The sequence below is a fragment of the Branchiostoma floridae genome, chromosome 7 (genome assembly GCF_000003815.2).
Source record: "Branchiostoma floridae strain S238N-H82 chromosome 7, Bfl_VNyyK, whole genome shotgun sequence".
In the NCBI taxonomy this organism is placed as follows: domain Eukaryota; kingdom Metazoa; phylum Chordata; class Leptocardii; order Amphioxiformes; family Branchiostomatidae; genus Branchiostoma; species Branchiostoma floridae.
Genome location: NC_049985.1, coordinates 22,680,808 through 22,707,535, shown reverse-complemented (window position 1 = coordinate 22,707,535; position 26,728 = coordinate 22,680,808). Strand labels below are relative to the sequence as shown.

General features: G+C 39.0%; 2 protein-coding genes across 2 annotated transcripts in view; one reads left to right on the top strand and one right to left on the bottom strand.

Annotated features, from left to right (window-relative positions):
• The window catches only part of LOC118419656 (gamma-aminobutyric acid receptor subunit alpha-6-like), a 47,828-nt gene extending 45,759 nt beyond the window's left edge, over nt 1-2,069 (bottom strand). The window contains exons 1-2 of the mRNA XM_035826155.1: nt 1,947-2,069; nt 219-320 (exon numbers count right to left, since the gene is read on the bottom strand). Of these exons, the coding sequence (XP_035682048.1) occupies nt 219-283 (65 nt within the window). The 5' untranslated portion in view covers nt 284-320; nt 1,947-2,069. The remainder of the gene's footprint in view (nt 1-218; nt 321-1,946) is intronic.
• A 62-nt stretch (nt 2,070-2,131) lies between these two features.
• LOC118419654 (gamma-aminobutyric acid receptor subunit beta-1-like) overlaps nt 2,132-26,728 on the top strand; it is a 60,709-nt gene continuing 36,112 nt past the window's right edge. The window contains exons 1-4 of the mRNA XM_035826153.1: nt 2,132-2,285; nt 2,393-2,505; nt 2,685-2,752; nt 21,912-22,132. Coding sequence (XP_035682046.1) covers nt 2,206-2,285; nt 2,393-2,505; nt 2,685-2,752; nt 21,912-22,132 — 482 coding nt within the window. The 5' untranslated portion in view covers nt 2,132-2,205. The remainder of the gene's footprint in view (nt 2,286-2,392; nt 2,506-2,684; nt 2,753-21,911; nt 22,133-26,728) is intronic.

The window sequence follows — 26,728 nt, the reverse complement described above, 5'->3', positions numbered from 1 at the left end:
CCGCAGGACAGAAACCACGTATTCCCAGGGATCAGACAATGCGTAGAAATTAATCTACCCTGATTTACTAACCGCGACAGGAAAGACAAGGCGTGATTATACAAAATGTACAAGTTCAAAAGATAGACTAATAGAACACCTGGTCCCGTCATTAACTGTTATGATATGATATAAAACTGTACAACATAGAAATGATATCATAGATGAAGTTACATTACCTTAGTTTCCATTGCACAAACAGAACAACGCAGACGATCGCACGAGAGCACAGGGTGCCCGACATCTTTCTCCAGTCCTAATTATATTTCACAGGACCACTCCTGAAACAAGAAGCGCGCATGTGCAAAGAGATTAGTTCTTTTGCCATGCTTCGTACATTTTTGGCGTCAGTAATTATTGTTCTGTCCCTTGATGAATAACTTTTCCCGTAAGCAGACTTATAACCTAGACACTCCAATGCGTTTTGATTCCGTCGGCAGTATTTATCCCTGTGAGAGTGATGTTGCAAAAAGCGCCTACGGCATACTTTTACTCACAGAATGGACATGCCACCAAGCATAACTGTCTGTGTCTGTGAATCGCAGTGCTCTAGAAACGACTAAGGTACTTATATCTCCTGAACTTCCTGTCAAAGCAATATTAGTCTTCCAAATATAGAAAGAATATCACAACTCGCCGCATCCATTTAGCCCTTGGAAGATGAAATGCTGAGTAAAGATGTTTGCCGGCTCAAAAGGGTGTTATTCTTAACTTCACTTCTCATCTGTGGTTTTAGCCATTGGCCTGAGGAAGTTGTGAATATTTTTGGTCAGTTTAACGGTCGTAAACATGAAAATGGGTTGCCCTTTTGCCGAAAGATAAGGCATAACGCGGTATAATGACTTTTGACAAATGTAAGGAGGTAGCCCAGGGGAGTTTACAAACGGGGGCACTGATTAGAAAAATGGCTGTAACACTGGTGCCATGTAATAAATCAAATAGTGCTTAGGAATAGCAATTTACTCCGACCTGTGCTCCCTATCTCTTTTCCTTTCTATCGCCTTCTCTTCCTTTCTCTCTCTCTCACACTCTGTTTATCAATCCATCTATCTGTCTATCTATCTAAGCGTTCCAGTCTTCTTGTTCGCGCCTTTGGTGATTCCATGCCATTTACTAATGATTGATAACGGTCTCTTAAAAATAATGCATGCCAAGGAAAGTTATTGCGCTATCTTATTATATATCCCGTGACCTAGAAGTGTTAAAAATATCGATTCCGAGGGAGGGAAAAGCTATTAGAAAAAATGTTTTCGGTAATGCATTGTGTATCCCCCATAGGCACGCTTTCCTGTGCTGACTCCGTGGACGTTTTGGAGGAGATAATGTGTTCTCTTTAGCTCCCAGCGGTAGGAGTGCTTAGCGGTTGGCCCGGGGACCCCGACCGCACGAATCAACTCACGGTCCCTCAACCCACGAGACATTCGCCGACAGAGCTTTATCATAACACACGGCACTGATGGAACGCGTAGATTACATAATAGCTGAACACTACGACTGAAATGACTACCGATACTACAACATCGTGTTATACAGCTATGATAGGACTCATTGAAATGTTGTTGTCTTTATCTCAATCGCTTATTGATGATAATGCACGGTTTTATTTGACGTGACATAAATACTATGGAACGTAATGGAGGGAAGATGTGAGTAGCCATGAGACATGTTTACAGTACAGAACATTTTGTGCTACCGTTAAATGTCGTGAGATAAAATAAAGCGCCACCACGAGTCGGCAACACAGCGGTTAGGTAAAGATGTTATCATAAATCGGTACAGTACAGCAGAAGACGAAAGAGTTCCTACTGGTTTTGTTCTTCCACGAGGGCGATTTCTGTTTTAACACTTTAGTAAACGCAATAGCAGATTCGAGGGTGTGAAAATGAATACTAACGTAGTCTACCCACCATTCGGCGCTAAGACCTTAATCAGCTATTGATGCCTTGCCTCGCTCGTGAGGGTTAGTTGAGGGAGTGCTGTGTGGACCGGGCCGGGCACGATTTGCGGACGTCCTGACGTTCAGGACAGCTCGTACGTACGACGTCCTGATTGGCATTCACGTCACGCACGCCAAAGAGTGCGCACGCGCTTGCCGATGATAACTTGGACCATGTTGTGCCGCAGAGTACGGCGCTGATTTTTCCGGCAGAGTCCGACGGGTCCAGAATGATCACACCTTGGCTTAGGATACCTCACAATTTAGCCCTTTTGGCCGCAGCCATGCTGACCATTTTCCCGGTCGTAAGGTGAGACGTGCTCCTTTCTAACGTTACTGTCAAGACAGTAATCTTTCAGACGCGACGAACAGGACCGGTACCTCATCCCATACCTCTCTCTGTCTATCTCTACACAGGACCAGGTTAACCGAGGAGGAGGTAGAGGAGTATCAGCGATTGGCCAATGTAACGGAAACTGTGAGAGGGATCCTTCACGGATATGACATTAGGCTAAGACCAGATTTTGCAGGTAAGAAAAGCAAAACTAATTCTTCTTTCCATTAAGATGGTATTTTTTTTGATGCACATTATGCGCTATGTCTTGTATCCAGTACAATAACGCATCGATAGAGCATTCTGTCATGAGACAATACCAGTACCGGACACCGCAATAGTGACGCCAACTTGTTCTCTATCTATTCTATACAGGGGACCCACTTGTCATTGGAATGTCAATTGAAATTGCCAGTATTGACAGTATATCGGAAGTTAACATGGTAAGTAGTATTTCCTGCTTTTGCTAGTGATGTTTTTGTTTGCGTCTGCCGCGTTCAGTCATTATGAGAGGATGCAATGTGATAACAGCTTTTCTGTGGCTAAACGGTACGTTGTTAGCTGTTTATACGTAGTTACGACAAGAGTGAAAATTCGTTAATGCTCCTAACATGATTCGTTCCTTTACATCATCTTGGTTAATAAAATTACCACAGGACAGCGGTGACAGGGCACTGTATTACCCCACTAGATTTATGACCATCCGGGCCAACAAATTATGGTCGGTAATAACGCCACTGCTTGATACAGGCATGTCATTTGTAGCTAATCTGTGTTATTGGTTTTTACCCTTTGATAAGGCCCGTTCTAACTGGTGATATCTGACAATTTTGCTTGTACTGACCGATATGTTGAAATTGTCATTGGAACAGCGAAGATACGGTGTGTCAATGAAGAGACAAGATAACATAATTTAACCCGAAAGATAATTTTTGAAAACTCTTGTTATTTTCAATCCACGTTTTGACTGGTGATATCTAAGAAAATAATTTGTCCCTGAAACAACGAAGATACGGTATGTCTATACAAAGAAATGATAAGCCATATTACAAAAGATAATTATAAATCAATCTTGTTATTTCAAAATCTTTGATAAGCCCCTTTTTGAAAGTGATATCTAAAGACAATTTTGCTAGTACTGACCGATATGTTATAATTTTAAGTAGTCCTTGAAACAACGAAGATAGGGCATGTCGATGCAAAGACAAGATAAGCAATATTAATAAAGATAATTATCAATCACTCTTGTGATTTTCAAATCTGTGATGAGCCCCTTTTTGACTGGTGATATCCGAAAGACAATTTTGATAGTACTGATCGATGTATTACAATTTATGATAGCAAAACAACGAAGATACAGTATGTCGATACAAAGACAAGATAAGCCATATTACGAAAGATAATTATTAATCACCCTTGTCATTTCAAATCTTTAATAAGCCCCGTTTTGACGAGTGATATCTGAAATACAATTCTGCTAGTACTGACCGATATGTTATAATTTCAAATAGTCTTGAAACAACGAAGATACGGTATGTCGATGCAAAGACAAGATAAGCCATATTACGAAATATAATCCTTAATCACTCTGACTTGTTAGATTCAAATCTATGATGAGTCCCTTTTTAACTGGTGATGTCTGTAAGACAATTTCGCTAGTACTGACCGATAAGTTATAATTTGAAATGGTCCTCAAAACAAGGACCGTACAGTGTATGGATGTAAAAGCAAGATAACCAATATTACGAAAAATAATCATTATTCACTGTTGTGATTATCAAATCAATACAATGTGTTGTGATTATCAAATCAATACAATGTTTGAATAAGTGTTGTCAATTTTGGTATTTGCCGGATTAGAAACTGGCGTCTGCGTTTCTGTGCCGATACACATTAAGAAACGGGGGTTGCAACCAGAGAAGCCCCCCTTGGGAAGTTTTTAAGGTTCGGAAACCGTCATTGACGTTACGCGTAACAAAGAGATGTTTTGCCCTTAAGGTAAATTGCAACTTACTGGCAATCAATCTCTCTCCCATTACAATTATAACGAGTAATGTAGACAGACAAGAAAGCAGTTTGTGCGTTATTTTTTTCTGTAGAAAATGATATTATTGAAGATAAATTGCATATAATGGATGCACCTTATCATATCACATGTATTGCAATTGCAAGCGATTGTCAAAACAATAACAAATAGATTGCTTAGTAAACATATATGATGTTAAATTGGTTCTATCTGTAAGCTTTCGTAAATAATGTAGTCAAATGAACACGACGACGATGTAGTAATCTCTTTATTCCCAATGGAACAGACGCCAATGTTAGGTTATTTCAAATATACTACTATAAAGCAGTAGGAACATTTTCGTCTGCCAAACTTATACATTTCCACTTTTACCCATTTTTTCATAGCATTTGAGTAGGATATTCAAATTTACACTCTTCAAATGGTAATAAAAAATTGATTTTGTCTCGGTGTCGTAACGTTATAATTATGCTGTACGTTATCTGCAATCATCGCAAAACATTCATAAAATCAAAAACTTTAGTTACATTAGGATAAGTAATTCTACATATCTGAAATAAGATATTTATTATGCTCCCCGTAGGGAAATACATATCGTTTTTACCGGTGTGATCCTTACCGTTTTTTTTTCTTCTAATGCCAGCAGCCAATCAGAGATTGGGTTAGATATGAGCTGTTTTTACAAATATGAGCAAACAGTATCAATCAGAGCGTTGGTTACAAATTAGCCATGATCAATTTCCCCGCACACAATCACACAATGCTTTAGGACGAGCCTAATGGTACAGTATCATTTATGCTAATGACCTGCTCAAAAATCGAAAGGACGAGCCTATTGTAACTTGACAAAAGGCTGGGGAAACATCTGCATTTTCTCGAAAATGTTGCCTTTCTAGTTACATAAGATGTCTCTAATGAGGTTACCAAGTTTGATGTTGATTACCCTCTGGCGCCGTGAAAGGCTTATACACACAGAGGATGAGAAATATGACATTTCTTTCAATAAATTTGGGATTAACTGCAATGTAGATAGGATATCTCTTCGTCTAACTACTGTGAAAGATATGGATATGATGGATTCGTCAGTCTATCTGTAATGTGCTTACTACGGTAGGCATCAGATGGCCGTTTATCCAACGCTTACACACTTGATCCTGGTAACCAAGTTTACGTTTTTATCTTTTGCAAAAGAAGTAATAGAGGTCAAAGAAGGAAATAGTACATTAGCATTTATAAAGTTAGTTCACCTTTATCCGCAGGGTAACCTAATATTGGATAAAGGTGTGCTAAGTAACATTCTTCAGGTCTTAAGATTCAGATCGAAATCAAATATTATTCTTGAAGAGGTTCATCAGTCACGTATGAATATAGTTACTCCACGTTTTCTTCAAGCAATGTCCGTTTTAAAAGGTAAAGGTACATACCTCCAAATTTTCGACTGCTGACAGTCCATCTTGTTCACGGACAGTGACCTAGTCTTAATCTCACGAGAGAGCACGAGGCTGGGTCAGGCTTTCGTAGGTCATTTGCCCCATGTATACATTGTGCTTGTACCTTGACAACCCGACCCATCTGACTGAATGCCACGAGAAAAACGGTCTAGTAAGATCGTTTTTCTCGTGGCATTCAGTCAGATGGGTCGGGTCTTTTGCAAGTTCTTATGATTTTAGTAAACTGCAATCCGTCTCGTGTAACAGTTTTGGAAGATGCGCAACAGACTTTTGGGACATAGCTATCAAGTATTAAGTATATCATGAATGTCAAACGAAATTCAAATCATTTTGATTATGACAATTTTTACAATGTCTTCGTAGATTTTATGACGTGATAAACTCGACCCAAATAGCTCTGATCACAGTTCAACCTTGTTTTTCTCGCCACTTATCTACTGATTTTCAACATGTTAACATGATGTTGACTAGAAAGTAATGACCACATTTTTTTTAATAATTTGGTGGATAATGATAAGAAATACCTCATACTATATATTTTATGCCCCGCAATTTTAGCTGTGTAACGTTTCCCTTGGTAAGGCTTAAAACGTATTGACCACCATTCTATACAATAATGTAATGTGTTTAGCTGTTAAGCATACATTCTTTACCGTGTGGCAATGTTGTAAAACATCTTAGAATGTCTGACATGTCAAAGCTATCTTTGGGCTGTTCGCATGTGTAACACTAATGATAGATTCTGGCACAATAGTATTTACCAACTACAGTTGCTTGATCTGCCAGCAATCCCCAAATCCACGAGTACGTCCCTTGTGGTTTTACATTCATCATTGCTCTTTGGTCGAACATCTTACAATGTCTAACATTTGAAACCTATATTTTGGCTAAACGCATGTGTGATACCGATGCTTTATTCTGTCAGTGTGCAGTATCGATAACATACAGTGGCTTGATCTACCAGCCATTGTCAAAGCCATGAATACGTTCCTTTACATGAGTTTTACATTTATTGAGAGTTGCTCTTTGGGTTCGCCGGATCTACGTACATATGACCAGATGTAAGGCTAAAATGTATTCACCATCACTTGTGCACATATATGTTTAGCTGTTAAGCACTTATTCTTCACAATGTGGCAATCTTACAATGTCTAACATGTCAAAAATATATTTGGGCTATCCCCATGTATGGCACTAATGATAGATTCGGGTACTAATTCTAGATTCTGGCACAATAGTGTCTATCAGATATAGTGGCTCGATCTGCCTGCAATAGCCAAAGCCATGTGTACGTTCCTCGTGGTTTTACGTTTATTTGGAGTTGCTCTTTAGACTTCACCAGATCTACGACCAGATTACTGCCTTTGTCACAATCTCTTTTACAAGAAGGGCTTTGGAGAGCAAGCGGTGATGCAAGAATTACGCTTTAATAGTTGGCAATGCCTGTCGATCTCTGGATGTGTGGTGCTCATGTTGAGGGGATGTTTGGAGCAAGGTTGCTTTGAAGTTCACCAGATCTACGAGCAGATTACTGTCTTTGTCATAATCACTTTTTGCCGGAAGGGCTATAAAAAGCAAGCGGTAATGCCAGAATTACGCTTTATGATTAGTAGTGGGCAATGCCTGTCAATCTTTGGACGTGTATAGATCGTGTTCGGGGGGATGTTTGGAGTTAGCTTGCTTTGGAGCTCACCATATCTACCAGCAGATCATCGCCTTTGTCACAATCGCTTTTTGCCGGAATGGCTTTAAATAGCAAACGGCCGTAGTGCCAGAATTATGCTTTAGTAGTTGGTAATGCCTGTCGATCTCTGGACGCGTGGAGATCGTGTTGAGGGGATGTTTGTTGCTTTGATGTCCATGATGACACATCTCCTCCTGTCGGTTTGACCACGCGAAGCCTGCAGTAATCATTTGAAGGAGTTCTAGTTCTAAAGCAGTTGTATCATCGTAAATCTACATGGAACTCAAAACAGTTCGAGGATTATGTAGGATATACGATGTACGTAATGGTGCACTCTAAAAAATATTTCCAGCCAGGCATATTGGTTTCATAAAACATTTGTTTTTACTCCTGAAGGGACTATAACATTGTGCTTGTGAACTAAAAATAGTCGCAATGGAATGCCATGAAGGTCATTGGATACGTTAGATGGAGATCTGAAATATGCTTCTTTACGTCATTATTCATTGTTGATACTGTATCTATTTTAGCATTTCTTCTTGATCTGAAGATACTATTCATAAAACATTCATAAAATTCCTTGTAAGTACGATGTTTTGCTTTCTAGATTTATAGACGTGGGAGTTGTCCAGATGTGTACTTAAAGTTGAAAACAACTCGTGGATCTGAACTCGAAGTTCTTTATCGACAAGTATTCATATAGAGCCAACTTTTATGACCATCTCTCCTCTTTGACAGAGCCATACTTCACTTTGTACTGCAGGTAGGTGTCGCTGCTAGCAATGCAGTCTCAAACATAAAGTCTGAACACAGTTGTCTTTGCTATACAACACTATTTCCTTCTTCCGAAGACGTTTCAACAGCATAATGAACAGTTTTAATAACAGCATTTATCATTTATTTCATATAGATGGACCAGAAATAGCTTAAAAGAAGATGAAGATGAGACAAGGTCATCGATTGTTGACTTAATGTTAATTTTTTGTAAGTTTGTTTCTTGAGCTGTTTTTAACTTTCTATGCTTAAAAAAAGAACAAATGATACAAACTAATTATATGCCTATTGACGAAAATATCCCTTTCATAATCCGGGACGTACTGCATGCAAAGTACACGCCTACAACCATACAATTTATTCAGCAAGATAACGGACATACAGTAAAATCCAATGAAGGTCATTATATTTTATCTTTAGATCTACATAGTACAATAAATAATGAAATAAAAATTCTAGAAGAAAGAAACGCATATTTCATATTTGTATTGAACTCATCCGAGGACCTTATATTGTGTTGCGGTTATTTTAGTTTCCATGGTCAATGCAATTTCTTCTGGAATATAAAGCCATTAGGTTAAGCAATACGTAAATCTAGAAATGTATGTTAGGGTTCATTACATAGCTACATAGAACTTTATTGCACGACAACTGTAAAGGATACAATTTGCGGCAAGTTGTACATACAATACGTACAGAAAAATATATCTACATGAGTTGCTAGTATCTGAAAATCTAAGAAAATTAACTATTTTACAAATGGTAATAGTAGACATAGAGATGACGAGAGATTCTTTCATACCACAGACAAACGAAAAATTGATGAATAGTGAAAAATGGTTGTAGGCGTTCTTCAGACATACATATCATGTAATATTGGCCGCCAAGTGACATTGAAAAATTGTATGACGCAAGGAACTTGGTCATGCGGCTGTAATCTACGAGTTAGGGACTGTCTGGTAGAATGTTTATGAAATATTACAGTTATATTTCTTGATGAAGGGAAGCACGGAGTAAGGAAATTGTTTGATATCATTTCTTTAAGTTGGCATATGCAATGTAATGATGGGTATAGATCCATGAAAGTTATTTTTGTACAGCCAGTTGCTATAGGTACCAATCGGAGTAACGTGTTCCAAGCACCGCATAAAACACTGAACCTCATTTAAGTTAACGTCCCTTCCAAAAGACAACTTTCAAACCGGGGTCTACCAGGTACAGATACCATATATCTGATTTATTGCAGTTTCATATACGAAAGCTAATTGCAAGTATACATGGAAATGGAATAATTATGGTAATAAGGTATATTAGTATGCAATAATATAAGCAAAGAGTGAAATGCGCTGTCAACTAACGGTAATAATGACAATCTTAAGCAGTTGCTATTGGGTTTGATTCCATTTCTGTATAAAATGGAGAATGAAATTCCCAACATTGTGGAAGATATATACATTGGTTGGTACAATCAGAAATAACTATTTATAATCTAAAACGGCTATTATTGTGTTCGTTTTCTTTTCTGTATATAATGGAGTATGGAATTCCAAAATTGTGGAATGTTATGCATACGTTGGATGCATGGTGTAAACATCAATAAATTTATGGGTTTCTTTGATACATAATTGTATACAGCTGAAAAAAACATATGCTAACGAGATACCAACTTATATTCGAACCAGGAACTCAACTGGAAGGTTGTTACCACTAGAGCTACAGGGACATCCCTCATAAAAAATCTACTGTCGCAGACTGTATCTTATTGGCCGTTTATCCGTGCTTATTCACCGCTTGATGACTTATCGAGGAAACCATCTCGCTTCTATAGTTAGCACCAAGACTTTATCATTTATTATGGGAAATTGTCTTCCCTACCGAAGTGTTACGGCTACGGTCGTTACAGGCGGTGATTCCATAAATTTTATGCTTACTTCTGGGCAAATGAGTAAAGCCGAGCATGGGCAAGTTTTGTGATAAAATGGATCCATGTGAATAAAAAAGACAATTCCGGGTGCAGTAAATATACTACTTTGACGCATTATAAGGATGCCGAACTCTTATTTTATGTCTCTTTATAGGTCAATTTTGAATTCTAACTAGGTCAACTCAACGGATTAAACAACCATCTAAACACTACGTGCAATTTGATCTTATAGACATATGAGTGCGTGAAAAAAATGAAGAAAAGATGGAACATTTCAAAGTCAGCAAAGGTATTCCTTTGGCACTTTACAACAATGGGGAACTCTCATGTTGTGTCCCGTAAAGCTTGTAGGTCAAGTTTAAATTTTAGTGGGTTAACTCAGTGGATTAACAATGTAGCAACTACGTGCGACTTGATAATATAGACACACGAGTGCGTGAAAAAAAAAAACACATTAAAGTTAGTAAAATAAAAAAGATAACTCCAAACGCTGTAAATGCATTTCTTTGACACATTGCAGCAATGCCGAGCGCATGCTATGTGTCTTTATAGGTCAAGATCGAATTCTAACTGGGGCAACTAAACATAATAAAGAACATTTTAGAATTATGTGTAACGTTGATCATATGAGCATATGGGTGCGTGAAAATTGATTAAAAAAGGACAGTTTCAAAGTCAGTAAATGTATACCTTTGACAAATTACAATAATTCTGAAGTCTCATTTTATATGTATGTCTCTTTGGAGGTCAATTTTTAATTCCTTAATATTTACTTACTGTGGCCTTTGGGTGCGTGAAAAAAAGTTACAATGCATTTTAGCATTGCCTCTGTTATGAGTTTGTGTTAAAAAGGTCGACTGAAGGTTCCGCCATCTTTTCTCCATGAGTGCCCCGGAGATGAAAGGTCCTCCCCGCCCATAAAGATAGCTGATGACATCGTTGCCACCCATGATTGCCCATGTGCCGGGCAGTAATCATGTAGCAAGTCACGTAACCGTCGACTCTGGTATTTTCAACGCCCACAATAAGCGTGGACATAAATACGTTAATGATGAATGTTTTAACACTAAGGTGCAAACGTAAAGCAGGGCATAAGTCCAATAGCTCCATGCAGTTCCAAAGAAGGCACTAGGAGGGCAAACCTAAACGGCTCCTATATATATCCAAACAGGCAGTTTTGCTGCACTGCCTTGTAAGAAAGCCGCCAGGGGGTTCAAAATCTAATCATTTGGAGGCATAAACTTTTTCCTGGGATTAAGCATCTTGAAGTCAATTTAGCAAAACACCGTTAACTGAGAACAACATGTTTTAATCTACAAATAAATGAACTTCAATTGAACGACGATTCGATTTTTCATATCGGTTATATGAACAATTGGCATATAATAAGATGATTTTCTTCTTCTGCAGCTCTAAGGTTGACTCTCACTGCACTTGCGTCACGCTTGCGTCACTGCGTGGTTCGTTCACTGTGTCACTGTTTCGTTATTTAGACATTGCACAATGCGTAAAAGTATGACTTAAAAGACGAAAAAATACAAAAGGAGTAAAAAAAATTGCGTTCTTTAGCTCTGAAATTCGTTGAGTATCTTTCGAACCCCGCAGTGACTTAAGCTTGACGCAATTGCGGTGAGAGTGCACCTTAACGGTCGAATCTGGTATTTTCAACGCCCGCAATAGTGTGGACATAAATACGTTTATGATGAATGTTTTAACACTAAGGTTCAAACGTAAAAGTGCCCTTCCTCTCACAACATTTGCGTCACTCTTGCGTCACTGCGGGGTTCACAAAATACTCAACAAATTTCAGGGATTAGGAACGCATGTTCTTTTTGTGTATTTGTCGTCTTCTAAGTCATACTTTTACGCAATACGCAATGTCTAAATTATTCAAACAAATGGAGAAAATGCAAAACTGCGACGTAGTGAACGAATCCCACAGTGACGCAAGCTTGTGTGGTGAGAGTGCAAAGCAGGGCATAAGTCAAATAGTTTCCTGCAGTTCCAAAGAAGGCGCTAGGAGGATGAACCCACACCGCTCCCTCGCCCTTTCAAGAGCCGTCAAAAATTTAAAGGTCCTGATCAAAATAACAAACATATACCGGCAGTTTCTCTGCAGTGCCTAAGAAAGTTGCTAGGGGGTTCAAAATCTAATCATTTTTTCATCAACTTTTTTCTGGGTTTAAGCCTCTGAAAGTCAATTCATTCAAAACGCTGTTAACTGAGAACAACATTTTCTAATCTACAAATTTCTTGAACATAAGAGTAGACCGAGGTCGTTCGGTACAAATTCCATTTATATTTGCAAGTCAAAGTTTGCGTCACTGTTGAGATAATTAAGATATTGCGTAATACGGAAATGTATAACTTAGACGACGACAAAATACACAAAAAGTAAGAACATCCTTTCTTTATCTCTGAATTTCGTCGAGTATCTTTCGAATCCAGAAGTGACGCAAACGTGACGCAAGTGCAGTGAGAGTACACCTTAAAGGGCAAGGTTGTTCAGTGCCTTAAGACGTACGTCTTGCCCCAATAAAACACGTAAAGGTGCGAGTGCAACAATTGGAACTAGTCGTGTGACTCGAGGTAGAACTTCACACGAGCACGTACAACAATTATCGACAAGCTCATTCCCTTGCAAATTGCGCATCGCACAACGTAGACATGTAATGTGCGAACAGATGGAAATACAGTTCCAATTCTTATGTACGTCAGCTGCCAAGACAAAAATACAGTATCGATCGCTAATTACGACGACATTGAATGTATTGTGGCAGTTTGGGCGGTCGATGGGACCTATCTAGTTTCCTAAATGTTCGGATTAGAGCAATTTCATGGAGTATTAAAAGCGCAGGGGCCATTTAGAGTTACAATGTTCTCAATGAACTTTTGCGAGTGGATTGCGTTGGAGGTGGATTGTCTACGTTAACTTTTTAAATGATTGTGTAGATTCTCCGTGATCTTTTTTGTATTATTAAGACTTATGATAATAAAGACAGTCTTTTGTAATAAAAAAAAACAGATATAAATGGCGTGAGGGTAGTTTATGGAAACAAGGAGGTCAATGTATATGTTAGGCGTCTTGGCGGCTATATTTGATACTGCAGAAGACCTTTCCATCTATCTTTTGTCCTTTTTTCGTCAGTGTACAAATATATAATTTGCAGCATTATCCACCACCCCAAATGTCACTCAACAGAATTTTTTCTACAGATATGAAAATCAATTTATGTCCCGGTGGAAACTTGGTAGGAAAGAAGTACTAAGCTTTCAGTAAGTACTTTTCCCGTCTATTTCACAGACAAATACGTACACCGTTAGGGTAGTGAGCTCACTGTCACGAAGAAACGTCCTTGATCCATTATATTGCAACGCTAATATCAAAGCCGCCTCTAAAAAATGGACAGTAAAATTAACAAACACAATAAAGATACAATCTGAAGAAACAACAAAACAAACAAATCAGTTTGGCTGTCCAAGAGGGTAGAAGAAACCTAGGACATGATCAAATCCATGCATACAATGTAAGTCAGACATTGAACAAGTTTCATTTTTAGAACAATTCCGTCAAAATTGAATGGCTCTGTCTCAACAATAAGAGTTTGGGTTAGAATCAAAATATTGATGCTTTTGTCTTCATGAAATCATGAGTAACAGGCTCATACAGAATTGTTCAGATGAATAGTTTAGATCGTGAATGAAACTTACTAGGTTCCTGGGACCATAAGAAATATATAATTCCTTTAAAAAAACATTTCAACATTGTAAAACTCTTGTTTCATGTCCCTTTGCATCCTTTGTATGAGTAACTAAGACAACTCAACAGTCCCAGACCAGAACTAACATGTTGGATGAGAACAGTTGTGTGCTTGGGTACCCGCGTTACCTTGTTCGTGTTCACCCATATCTACCTAATGACAGATTGCGCGGCCTTTGCAGGGGTACGGTGTCAATTACTCGCTACTGGGGTTCATTGGGTGTCACAAATAGGGTTTGATGAATTATCATTAAATTTAATCGATACATTATAGGCACGTCCACTGTGCATGCCGTGACAGAATAAAACATAGCTGCTTCGTGCGAGAAATATTGACACGGGTTTTGATTCCCTTATTCTATATGCAAATTTATGTATATTATGTCAAGTATTAGAGCTTAGCTCGTTACATATAAGGTCAAGCTTAAAGTAGGTCGGTATAGATGGTAAGATAGAAAAGAGTACATTATAATACAACAAGAGCAACTTTATAACCTTAACAGAGAAGGTTGATACGTTTTTGAATTAGTGTATGTTTGAAGGTGGGTAAACAGCATCACTCTAGAATATATCCAAGTGGATTGAGTTAATATTTGACATGTGATTGTGTCTTTGTAAGACGTCGATCTAGGGCTGTGTACCTTAACAAATCTCAGGTACAGGTACAGGTACAGGTACACGGCTTTAGGTACAGGTCCTGACCTGCACCTGTACCTAAAAAAGTTTAACCAAGTATGTGTAAGTTAAACATGTAGCTAACTGTCTTTTCTAGTGATAAATTGTCATCTTTGTATTTGGAATTACATATTTGAGTCTCAAAACAATTTATTCTGCAAATTTCCTTAAGTTTCAACTGCAAGATTATCACCATTGTCATTGTTGATTCGGGATTTACTTGTCCAGCAGTCTTAAAAAGTAGTGTTTAACAGTGATTTAGTTTGTTTAGGTACATCTAAGTACCTGTAGGTACACAGATGTTTAGGTTTGGACCTGTACCTAAACAATTTTTTAGGTACGATACAGGTACGGGTATTTAGGTACACAGCCACACGTCGAAGTAATGATATTTGGGCCCCAGAGAGTTGTTATGGTACTGAAGAGTATCTTCGGATTTTGGTAGCTCGTGTTATGGACGTGCGTTTTGGATAACTTCTCACCCGTGGTTAGCTCTCAGAACAGAAAGTCAGTTGTTAAGAGCTGATGTCTGTAAAAACCAAGCAAAATCAGAAAAAGTTGGCCAAACTCAAAAAATCGATTTTCCTTAAATTTTGTGTGGTGGTAGGGCCTTGGTCCAAACCTACAAAAATGGCAAAGTTTTAGATCTGCGGTCACCGGTTGCCATGGCAACGGCCATTTTTCAAAATGGCGGATTTTCACCAAGAGAAGGCCTTGGTCGCGTCCAAAATAGGCCTCCTTTGGACTCCTGTAGCCCCCACAAATTAACAGATATTTTATTGATTCTCGGATATGTTATTACCCATATTCTAATAAAAAAATGATATATAGTGATGCTCAAAATGTTTTTGTAGTGAGGTGCAGCAGATGTTTGAAAATGATGTGTTTTCGTGAATTTCCAAAATTGACAAAAATCAATTTTTTGACCATTTTTATTGACCATTAGCTCATTTACAGGCGAATCAATTTGCTTGATTTTTGGCACAGTTATAGTTTGAACCTTTGTATACATCATATGTAAAAAAAAGTTTGGGCCTTTTACGTATCGAACCGTGGTGGCCCCGAGAGTAAACCAATATTTCCATTTCAAGAAAATCGTAACCATAGAATTATTCCTGGAAAAACAGTCATAGCTTACCAAAAATGAATTTCAGTTTCATGTTATGTAGCAGAGGAACTTACCTATCACTTATAAAAGCAGGGTTGTTCTAGATTTTTTTATAATTGCCTTTAAAATGATTTTATTGAGTTTTTTTGTCATTTTTAGACCAAAAAATGTATATTCTGGCCCAAGCACCCTGGTATTGCAACCAAATGACCTGAAATTTGGTATAGGAATGTCCTGGACAAGTACACAGATGGATTGATAACTGGTTTGCCATGTAATAGAACAAAATGCTGAATTTGGTGACTTTTTTGTGGCATTTTCGGCCCAAAAAGTACATTTTTGGCCCCTGTACCCTGGTTTTACAACCGAATGCCCTGAAATTTGGTATAGGAATGCCCTGGACACATGCGCACATAGATTCAATAACCATTTTGGCATACTGTTCAACAAAATGCTTAATTTTGTGATTTTTGGTTTATTTTTTTCCAAAAAAAGTACATTTTTGGCTCCCATACCCTGGTTTTACAAGCAATGCCCTGAACATACATGTATGCGCACATGGATTCAATAACATGTTTTGCATACAGTACAACAAAATGCTTTATTTTGAACTTTTTGCCATTCTTTTTTCCCAAAATCATTTTCGCTCCTGTTCCCTGGTTTTCCAAGTAAATAACCGGTAAAAATTTGGTATAGGAGCGCCTTGGAAATGGCTTTTATAGCCCGTTTTTGCATACAGTGCAACAAAACGCTTAATGTTGTACTTTTGGGTCATTGTTTTACCCAAAGTACATTTCTGGCTCCTGTTCCCTATTAGGCATTACAGGCAAATGACCTCCTAGACGCCTGTAACCCCCACAAAGTAAGAGATATTCTATTGATTCCCGTATATGTTATTACCCATATTTAGTAATAAGAAAAGTGATAAAGTTATACTCGAAAGTTTTTTGTAGTGAGGTGCAGCAGATGTTAAAAGATGACCTGTCTTTGTAAATTGCCAAAAAGTTTCAGAATTTCAGATTATTTAGTTGGAAAAACAGGGTACAGGAGCCAAAATGTTTTTTTGGGGGGGTAAAAAAAATGACAAAAAACACACAAAATTCATCATTTTGCTGTACTGTATGACAAGCATTCGGCTCGAAACCGAGAGGTGGCGGGTTCGAATCCGACTGCTGTGTCACCGATCTTGTGCCCTTGGGAAAGGCACTTTACACGACTTTCCTCACTTAACTCAGGTTTAAATGAGTATCTAGCTTCGGCATCTCAAAGATGTCCACGTTCAAGGTTCAAGGTTCTAGCTTCGGCTAGTGGCCTTGGCGGGGCTTTGTGGCCGAGACAAGCCTTAGGGGCATGTTCGGGCATGACGCACCCGCCATGACACACGAGTTGCGCGATCGGGGGTAGGAGGAACCCCTCACATCCTTGGTCGGAAGTCCTCCTAGGAGACGGAAACTCCAAATAATAAACCTGCATCTGCTGAGGCCGTCTTACGTGGCAAACAGTTCTGTCCCTGTATGACTTAGTGCGCCAGTAGACGAGAGGGTGGAGAAGGGAGTGCACACCGCTCCTTCACCTTAAAAATAGTCACGTGCAGGCCAGGCAGACTGGTCGTCTAATCAACCTTTTCTGCCTACCATTGATCTTCGGATACGAAGAAACAGCCATCATCATGCCAAAATTATTATTGACTCTATGTGCGCATGTGTCCAGGGCATTTCCATACCAAATTTCAGGTCATTTAGTTGTAAAACCAGGGTTCAATGGGCCAAAAATGTACTTTTGGCGCCAAAAATTACAGAAAGAGCCAAAAATGTACTTTGGGTAAAACAATGACCAAAAATTACAACATTACGCGTTTTGTTGCACTGTATGCAAAAACGGGTTATAAAAGCCATTCCCAAGGCGCTCCTATACCAAATTTTTACCGGTTATTTACTTGGAAAACCAGGGAACAGGAGCGAGAAATGATTTTGGGAAAAAAGAATGGCAAAATGTTCAAAATAAAGCATTTTGTTGTACTGTATGCAAAACATGTTATTGAATCCATGTGCGCATACATGTATGTTCAGGGCATTGCTATACCGAATTCCAGGTCATTCATCAGTTGTAAAACCAGGGTATGGGAGCCAAAAATGTACTTTTTTGGGAAAAAATTAAGCATTTTGTTGAACAGTATGCCAAAATGGTTATTGAATCTATGTGCGCATGTGTCCAGGGCATTCCTATACCAAATTTCAGGGCATTCGGTTGTAAAACCAGGGTACAGGGGCCAAAAATGTACTTTTTGGGCCGAAAATGCCACAAAAAAGTCACCAAATTCAGCACTTTGTTCTATTACATGGCAAACCAGTTATCAACCCATGTGTGTACTTGTCCAGGACATTCCTATACCAAATTTCAGGTCATTTGGTTGCAATACCAGGGTGCTTGGGCCAAAATATACATTTTTTGGTCTAAAAATGACCAAAAAAACTCAATAAAATCATTTTAAAAGCAATTATAAAAAAAATCTAGAACAACCCTGCTTTTGTAAGTGATAGGTAAGTTCCTCTTCTACATAACATGAAACTGAAATTCATTTTTGGTAAGCTATGACTGTTTTTCCAGGAATAATTCTATGGTTACGATTTTCTTGAAATGGAAATATTGGTTTACTCTCGGGGCCACCACGGTTCGATACGTAAAAGGCCCAAACTTTTTTTTACATATGATGTATACAAAGGTTCAAACTATAACTGTGCCAAAAATCAAGCAAATTGATTTGCCTGTAAATGAGCTAATGGTTAATAAAAATGGTCAAAAAATTGATTTTTGTCAATTTTGGAAATTCACGAAAACACATCATTTTCAAACATCTGCTGCACCTCACTACAAAAACATTTTGAGCATCACTATATATCATTTTTTTCATTAGAATATGGGTAATAACATATCCGAGAATCAATAAGATATCTGTTAATTTGTGGGGGCTAGAGGAGTCCAAAGAAGGCCTATTTTGGACGCGACCAAGGCCTTCCCTTGCTGAAAATCCGCCATTTTGAAAAATGGCCGTTGCCATGGCAACCGGTGACCGCAGATCTAAAACTTTGCCATTTTTGTAGGTTTGGACCAAGGCCCTACCACCACACAAAATTTAAGGAAAATCGATTTTTTGAGTTTGGCCACCCTATGCTTGGTTTTTACAGACAGAGCCTCTTAAGGTTTGAGCCCCTTATCGGCTGGCTGTAAACTGCAGGAGAAAATTTTGTTTCAGACTATGAAAAATAATAACTCAAGCAGAGGTTGAGGAATCGTAAAACGTCTGGCATGTAGATAACTTACTTGCTGCTTTTTTTTTTACAATATATTAAAAATATCAATAGGTACAAATTTAAAGAACTTTACTAACATAGGCTATGGACCTCTACAATGGTTTACAGCTGCCAATTTGTTTTTGGGTTACGCCCCATGGGCGAGCCTAACAGTATTGTTTGCGTCCGTTTGTCAAGAATTCCAAGAATTGTACAGACAGGTCGGGGATGTTTAGTCCGCGCGTGCGTAGTTGCTTTATTCATGTTAGTCTGCATTCTTACGTTTCCCATAGGGAATTCCCAAGTAGCCTAGTGTCTGGGAGAGTAAAAGTGATACTCCAGCCAAGGCAAAGATTAGTAGAGAACATCTGTATTTGTCAGCTCGTTAGCAACCATAGGTTAGAGGTGACAGAGTGATCCATCAACCCTGGCATTCATCGTGTTAAAAAAACTTAGTAAATACAGGCAGGCCATTCGATAAAAGGCGAATAATAAAACATTATTACCAACAACAGCAATGTACAACTAAATATATATAAACCAAAGCTCCGTCGCCATGGCCATGGCAATACATTTCCATTGCCACATTTTTTTCTCTGTTGAGAGGGCAATGATGGCCTCGACTTTCAAAAAGCTTTGAGACTTCTTTAAATTTTGTCCGATAGCCCATTCGTGATACTGACTGCTTCGTCTTTGAATGGGCTGGACGGAAATTTATAATTTTACCATATAGGAATTCTACTACTCTACGAAATGTGTTTTGTAATTTTAAAATAGTCTCTTGTCTACGGCTCTTATCTCAATATTTTCAGCGATTTGGCCACAGTCCGCTAAATATCATGAAGATCTAAGCAAACCAAGTCACATATCATCAAGTGCATAAAAGACAGGACTATGGCAGTTCTGCGTTTTATACTTGAAGCGCCCTGAAGGCATCTTTGATAACAAAAATATAGCATATCTGTAGTACCTCTAAATGGAATATCAACGTCTGCATGGTAATACATATGGCAGGGACACAGCAAAGAGATCGTCGTTCATATGTCTATTTGACCAAATCACAGGAAAGCACCAAACAAATGGTTATAGTGCGTGGCTTTTACTACATGAAAGTAACACCAACCACTCTACTACCTTGTAACGCTCGTTCATCTTTATCCGCGGGGTAACTTATATCCGTTAGGTTTAAAAATAGAGTATTCATGGGTATCAAGTCGAAGAACTGCGGTATTTTGACAATATTGCAGCTTAAAACCAATATCCATTGGCTTGATATACCTAAATACACTGGTTTTGAAAGAAACGGATATAGGTTACCCCACGGATAAAGAAGGACTAGCGTTGTACTGTATGGTAAAAAAAAACGTCCGAATAAATAAAGCTGGATAGACAGTTACCTCAAGTTAAAATATTGCAGCCTAAAACCAATGTTCACTGGCTTGATATACCTAAATACACTGGTTTTCAAGGCAACTGATATAGGTTATCTCGCGGATAAAGGTTGACTTGCGTAACACTATCCGGTGGAAAAAAACGTCCCAATAAATTTAGCCGGATAGACAGTTATCTCATTACAGATGTATATCAGCCTTATTGGACTCAACATATGGAACATTGTGTCAGCAATAACGGAATATCGAGGAGCCTAGAGACAGCTCGATACATAACGATATGGTTTAGGGAGAAAGGAAGATATATCTACCGCGTTAAGGCGGTTTGGAAATGAGGAATCAATAGTCTATTCTGCACCATGTGTCAGTATCTAGTATTAGCGCTCCTCAGAGGAATTCGCTTTGCCAGGCATAATATGATGATAGATTCTCCATCTGCGTTTCCTGCTGCGCCATTATCATATACTGGGAGCTTATAAATGGAGACGCACGAGGCTTACAGTAGCGATAAGAATAAGGTTCTCAAAATATCAGGAAACGACGGATGATCAATACGTTCTAAGCCTCACCAAAAAAAGGTCCACAGCTCAAATTTCGTTGCACAGTTATCAAGTATAAATAGTTTTGTGATATGTAGAAAAGTCAAATCGTTATGATATATCATGTAGATAGATAATCATCACTTTTCAGGCACCCAGTAACGTGGGGTGGGGGAAAAATAAACATGAACGATGCTAAGTGAAACAAACATGCTCTGCTGAATGTTACATACACTTCTTTCTAATTAAAATATAAATGGAATTCCTTTAAAGATTATTTTGGCAATGGCATCTTAGATTTCATGGCATGGGTAACATAATTAATACAGCTCTGATCGCAGTTTCCGCTTTGTTTTCTTACCACTTACCTATTGATTTTCAAAAGGATTTCGACTAGAAAACAATATCCATAAAAAGTTGGTGAATATTGATATTTCTTAAGATCAAAAGAACGGTAGCGTGTCAGAAAATTTGAACCAAGGATCTCTGAGTTCTGTACAAAACACCCTAACTGTTACGCCGACACGACTCAAAGATCAGCATAACCGTAACCAGCTCAATCATTCCTCTTGTCTTTGAAACAACAAGACATTATCTAAAAAATACTCTAAGGGCAGTTGAGACCTACCAAAACTGAGCCCGTCTTCAGCAAAGGGTCGTATAGAACTGGTAGCTAACATGTATCGCCCCTCGTCTGTGTTTAGTGTCAACACTTCCCTTTCCTTCCCTTCTTTTAACTAAAACTGAACTTACCAAATGTGAACCCGTCTGCAGCAAAGGGTCGTCGTTAGCAGATAACCTGTATCTTCCCCCGTCTGTGTTTAGTGTCAACATTCCTCTTCCCTTCCGTAATTCCAACCAAAACTGAACTTACCAAAACTGAACCTGTCTGCAGCAAAGGGTCGTACGTGGCAGATAACCTGTATCACCCCCCGTCTATGTTAAGTGCCAAAAATTCATGTTCCCTCCCGTCCTTCTAGGACTACACCATGACGATGTACTTCCAGCAGACGTGGCGGGACCCACGCCTGTCCTACACCAGCGTACCGCACAACCTGACCCTGGACGGCCGGGTGGCGGAGAGTATCTGGGTCCCGGACACGTACTTCCTGAACGACAAGGAGTCTTACCTACACGGAGTCACCGTAAAGAACCGAATGTTACGGCTACATCATGATGGATCTGTCCTCTACGGATTGAGGTAAGGCTCTGTAGGGTTAAGGTACTGACTTGGTATTATAGTCTGTCGGAAGTTTGTATCGCCCCTCGTCTCGGTTGAGAAAGCGTCAGTTTGTCCTGATGTAGTTGATCCCATTTATTCTAATCGCAAAGCCAAAGGGGAGGGGGCGCTGTCGAGCAACTTTGATCCACACCTACGTAAAAAGCACGTATCAAGCTATATCTACAAGTTAGTTACTTATTCACATTTAAATAGGTCATGCTTGTGTTTAACTTTCGATTTCACCTGTCTCTTAATGCAAACATGGGGAAATGCATAACTGATTGATTTGTTCTGATTTGTTATTAGAAAATATCTGGAACTCAAGAGTAGCTTTACGTATATAATATATTTATAGCTCTACGTACCTGACTGTAAAAAATAGGTTGTACTGATACAGCTGATCTGAGATTAAATCTCTTATTCTCCAACTGCTTTGTAGTTGACAGTAACATAAAGCACAGTACTTCTGGTGCTTGTGTCAGGGACCCTTCGTCAAGTTATCTAACACTCAACATCGAAAAATGATGTATTTCCACACTAGACGGTCTATATCAATTGTTTTATCTGTATATTATCACACCACCCATTAGAAGCTATGTCCCTTACAATATTTTCTGAAAACGAAGGCAGCTTTATAAAAATATTAGTACAAATATGTGACAGATTGCGGTACTACTATGAAAGACTCTTAGTTGGCAATCCGTCAATGCCCTTGTGATTTTTTTTACACAATTGATATAAAAAAGGAAGAAAGTAGCTATGTACACGTTTTGGAAGACATTGTTCAAAACGTAAGTACATAGTGGAAGCAAAAAGGTTTTCCCATAGGATTTCATGTAATACCATAATGCAAGTCAGTAATTTGACTGTACGTTCCATGCTCGCTTTTATTTTTGTTTTGGAACCTCAGGGATGCACTCTATGTTTGTGGAACAGCGTATTTATCTCAATTTCGGTTATAATGTGCAATATGTGGGTTCATGCCTGGTTCATTGATTACTTCCTACAGGACTAAACATTCTTCACCCCATAATGGCAATACATTCATCAACCACGTTGTTGTGGCTTGTAAATTATTTGATAAATTGATGATGTTTTTATGACTTTTTCTTGCTGTCTTTGACAAAATATGAGGTTTCTTGCGTTCACATGCCAAAATGATAAGCATTTTTCATGGAATAATATTTAAAAAATGGTACACTGTAGCAATTGTCTATGGAAGTTATTGAACTGGAAAAGTGATGTATTATTTACCATTGTGAAAATGTCAAATTACATGAAAGGGCAACGACGCCATTTCCTTCAAGCTATCAATGCCTGACATCATTGTGATGGAGTATCTGTATGAAGGACGAGGTACCAGAAACCAGGTCGGACGAAAAAAAAGTTCCTTGAATGTGTTCTTGAGCTTCTTGTGTCTGAATCCTGGAATTCGGATGCTAAAAACGGTTCCTGGAATACGTTTTCTGGAAGAAGTTATCCGGAATATGGTTCCTGGAATACTTTTTGATCTATGCTGTGTCCGCCACCTCATTATTAGCAGGTGTGCTGAACTGAATAACATGAAATAAGGAAGAATGTTTTCGCAATACGGTTGCTGAGATAACTTTCCTTTTCTTAAAGTTTTGGAAACGTTTACTGAAATACGATCCCTAGAATACGTTGAATGCTGGAATACGTTTACTGAAATACGTTCCCTGGAATACGTTTCCTGGAATACATTTCCTGGAAGACCTTTCCGGGAATACGTTTCCTGGAATACGTTTCCTGGAATACGTTTCCTGGAATACGCGTACGTTTCCGGGAATATGCTTCCTAAAATACTCTTCCGGGAATAGGGTTCTTGTCATACGTTTCCTTAAATGCGATTCCCTGTATACTGTTGCCGGAATACTGTTCCTAGAATACAGTTAATAGAATACGCTTCCTGGAATACGCTTCCGGGATATCCTCCCTGGAATACGGCTCTTCAGTGGTTGTGGTCATCTGACCCATCTCATTTGAGTTCACTTCGCCAGCAGCAGGGGTCATTACAAATACTGAGTTCCATGCATCATTTCATCTGCCAGAAGTCATTAGGGCAACCGTTTGGTTTCCCACCCGTCTTCACCACCGCAGATGGGCCGTAATGAAACGCCGAAATTGCTTGTATTCATCTTCTTTCAGTCGGGAATGCCCCAGTCTTGCTGATACTCATATAGCAGTTAAACAATGTTGACGTGGGGCTTCTCCGGGGTCTTGTTTTAGGCGACAGAAATGGGGCTCTAATGTAACAGTGTTTTCTTTGGAGGCTCACGAGCCTGATGGCAAATGACAGTCTGCAGTAGGGGTGGGTACGGGTACGATGTACCGGTACAAAACCGTTTCTTTTTTATGGTTCTAGTCCAGGAAAACCGGACCTGAAAAATCATTAGACCGGATGTTGGGCCGATTCGAAAATGGTCACTATATCGGCAGGTGTTCACATGTTTTGGGACTTACAGGTCCAAGAAAAGAACAAGAGCGAAGTAGAGGAGAGCTGACTGTCATTTTTACCAAGCTTCTACGGTCAAACTACGGTCTAAAACAGACCGAAGCAGTTAGTGTTCTTTACATGAAAAGGAAACTTTAAAACACTGATGTGCGTATACCTAGGATACTCCACCATGCAAACAGAATCCTATGTAGCGAAATTGTCTTGAGTATCGTCCATCCATAAGTTTTCACAGATAATTCGGTCCCGGTTCAGGTCCGGACATGGACCCGATCTTTTGGACATGAACCGGACCTGTACATGAATTTTCTGTACCTTTATCCACCCCACCCCAGTCTGGGGGTGTGTGAGTACAATCCTGCTATGTTGTGTCAAAATAATTCGATATATTACACTCTGAAACCACTACTCTAGTTTTCAACGCCACTATATGTGACTATATGTGACAAGCGTAATAAATTACGTTACATGCATGGCGTCCTACTAATGATGCACGTTAAGCTTTCGGACAGCCGTTTTTAGAGCTTTACGGCATTATACTTTGTTAAAAAGTGCTAAACTGTTCGTTTGTTGCGATCACCATGTTTTCGATCCGCGTTAGACTTGAAAAGAAATTTATTTCTTTTGGAGTCCATACAAAATTACAGAATATCAAATAATATTGTTGTACTGTATTGTTGCTCAACGGCCGCGGATTGGGGACCCAACTCACACGATGATCGTATCTCTTACCCCCTCCCCCCCTTCCACTAGGACGGCACTGTCGCCGCCCGACAGTGAAATTGACAGGTCGCTCAACAAAATATTTTTAACGCTCTGCATGTTTTGTTGCTTTTTAGTCACATTTTACATTTTGCATTATGCAACCAGTATTTGGTCGAAGGCTACACACATGCATTCAGGTCATAGTGAAAGCGCAGCGAGATCGCCGTCTAGTGGAAAGGGGACCTTAAACAACCTTGTCCTTTATAATTTTAGCGAGAGAGTCTGTGGCGTACATAATGATTGTAGACACGTTTCTACTACCAGGGAATCAGCGAGGGTATCCCAGCCGGCTAAGCCCGCTTGAAGCCCCGCTTAATTAATGAAAAAGTCCGGCAATCACGTCGTTGTGGGAAATGAGCGATGTAAAACAGGAGTAATCAGGCGGTGCACGGGACGCGTTACTCCGCAAGGTAATCAGGTCCGGGTCGTGACACCATTGTATTCACCAGACACGGTCTGTCAACTTTCTTCATTTCCAGCGCCCCAGTTTGTAACATCAGGGAATTAGACAAAGGCTCGCCTAAAGACGATCATGATAGTTCTCTGCAATATTGTCTTAGAAGTAATCAGTGCCCTTGTGTGAATGTATACATGCAATATCAAGTCAACTTTCTTCATTTTCAGCGCCCCACTTTGTAACGTTAGGGAATTAGACAAAGGCTCTCCTCAAGACGATCATGATAGTCCTCGGCAATATTGTCTTAGAAGTAATCAGTGCCCTTCTGTGAATGTATACATGCAATATTAAGTCAACTTTCTTCATTTTCAGCGCCCCACTTTGTAACGTCAAAGAATTAAACAAAGGCTCTCCTTAAGACGATCATGATAGCCCATGCAATATTGTCTTAGAAGTAATCAGTGCCCTTCTGTGAATGTACACATGCAGTATTAATCAGCATTATGAATAGGACTGTTGCAACCACACCCACCCCCTCATCCCCCTCCAGCCCCACCCCTATTTAACTATGGCTGCGACCTCGCTGAAAACACGCTGCGACCTCACTAAGACAACACTGCAACCGTGATGCGACCAGGTTATTTGGCAAAACACATTTCATAGACAAATAAACAAAAATTTTCACACTGTGTGTGCGTGTGTGTGTGTGTTTGGCTTTTCAAAGTTCAATTCTGTTCTTGTATCTTACATGATGATATTAAACAAAATGAAAGCACGTGAGTTTATTGGAATGGGGACCTTGTTACTAGATTCGGAACCATCGGAAAATTATTTTATATGAATATATATAAATATATATATATATATATATATATATATATATATATATATATATATATATATATATATATATATATATATATATATATATATATATATA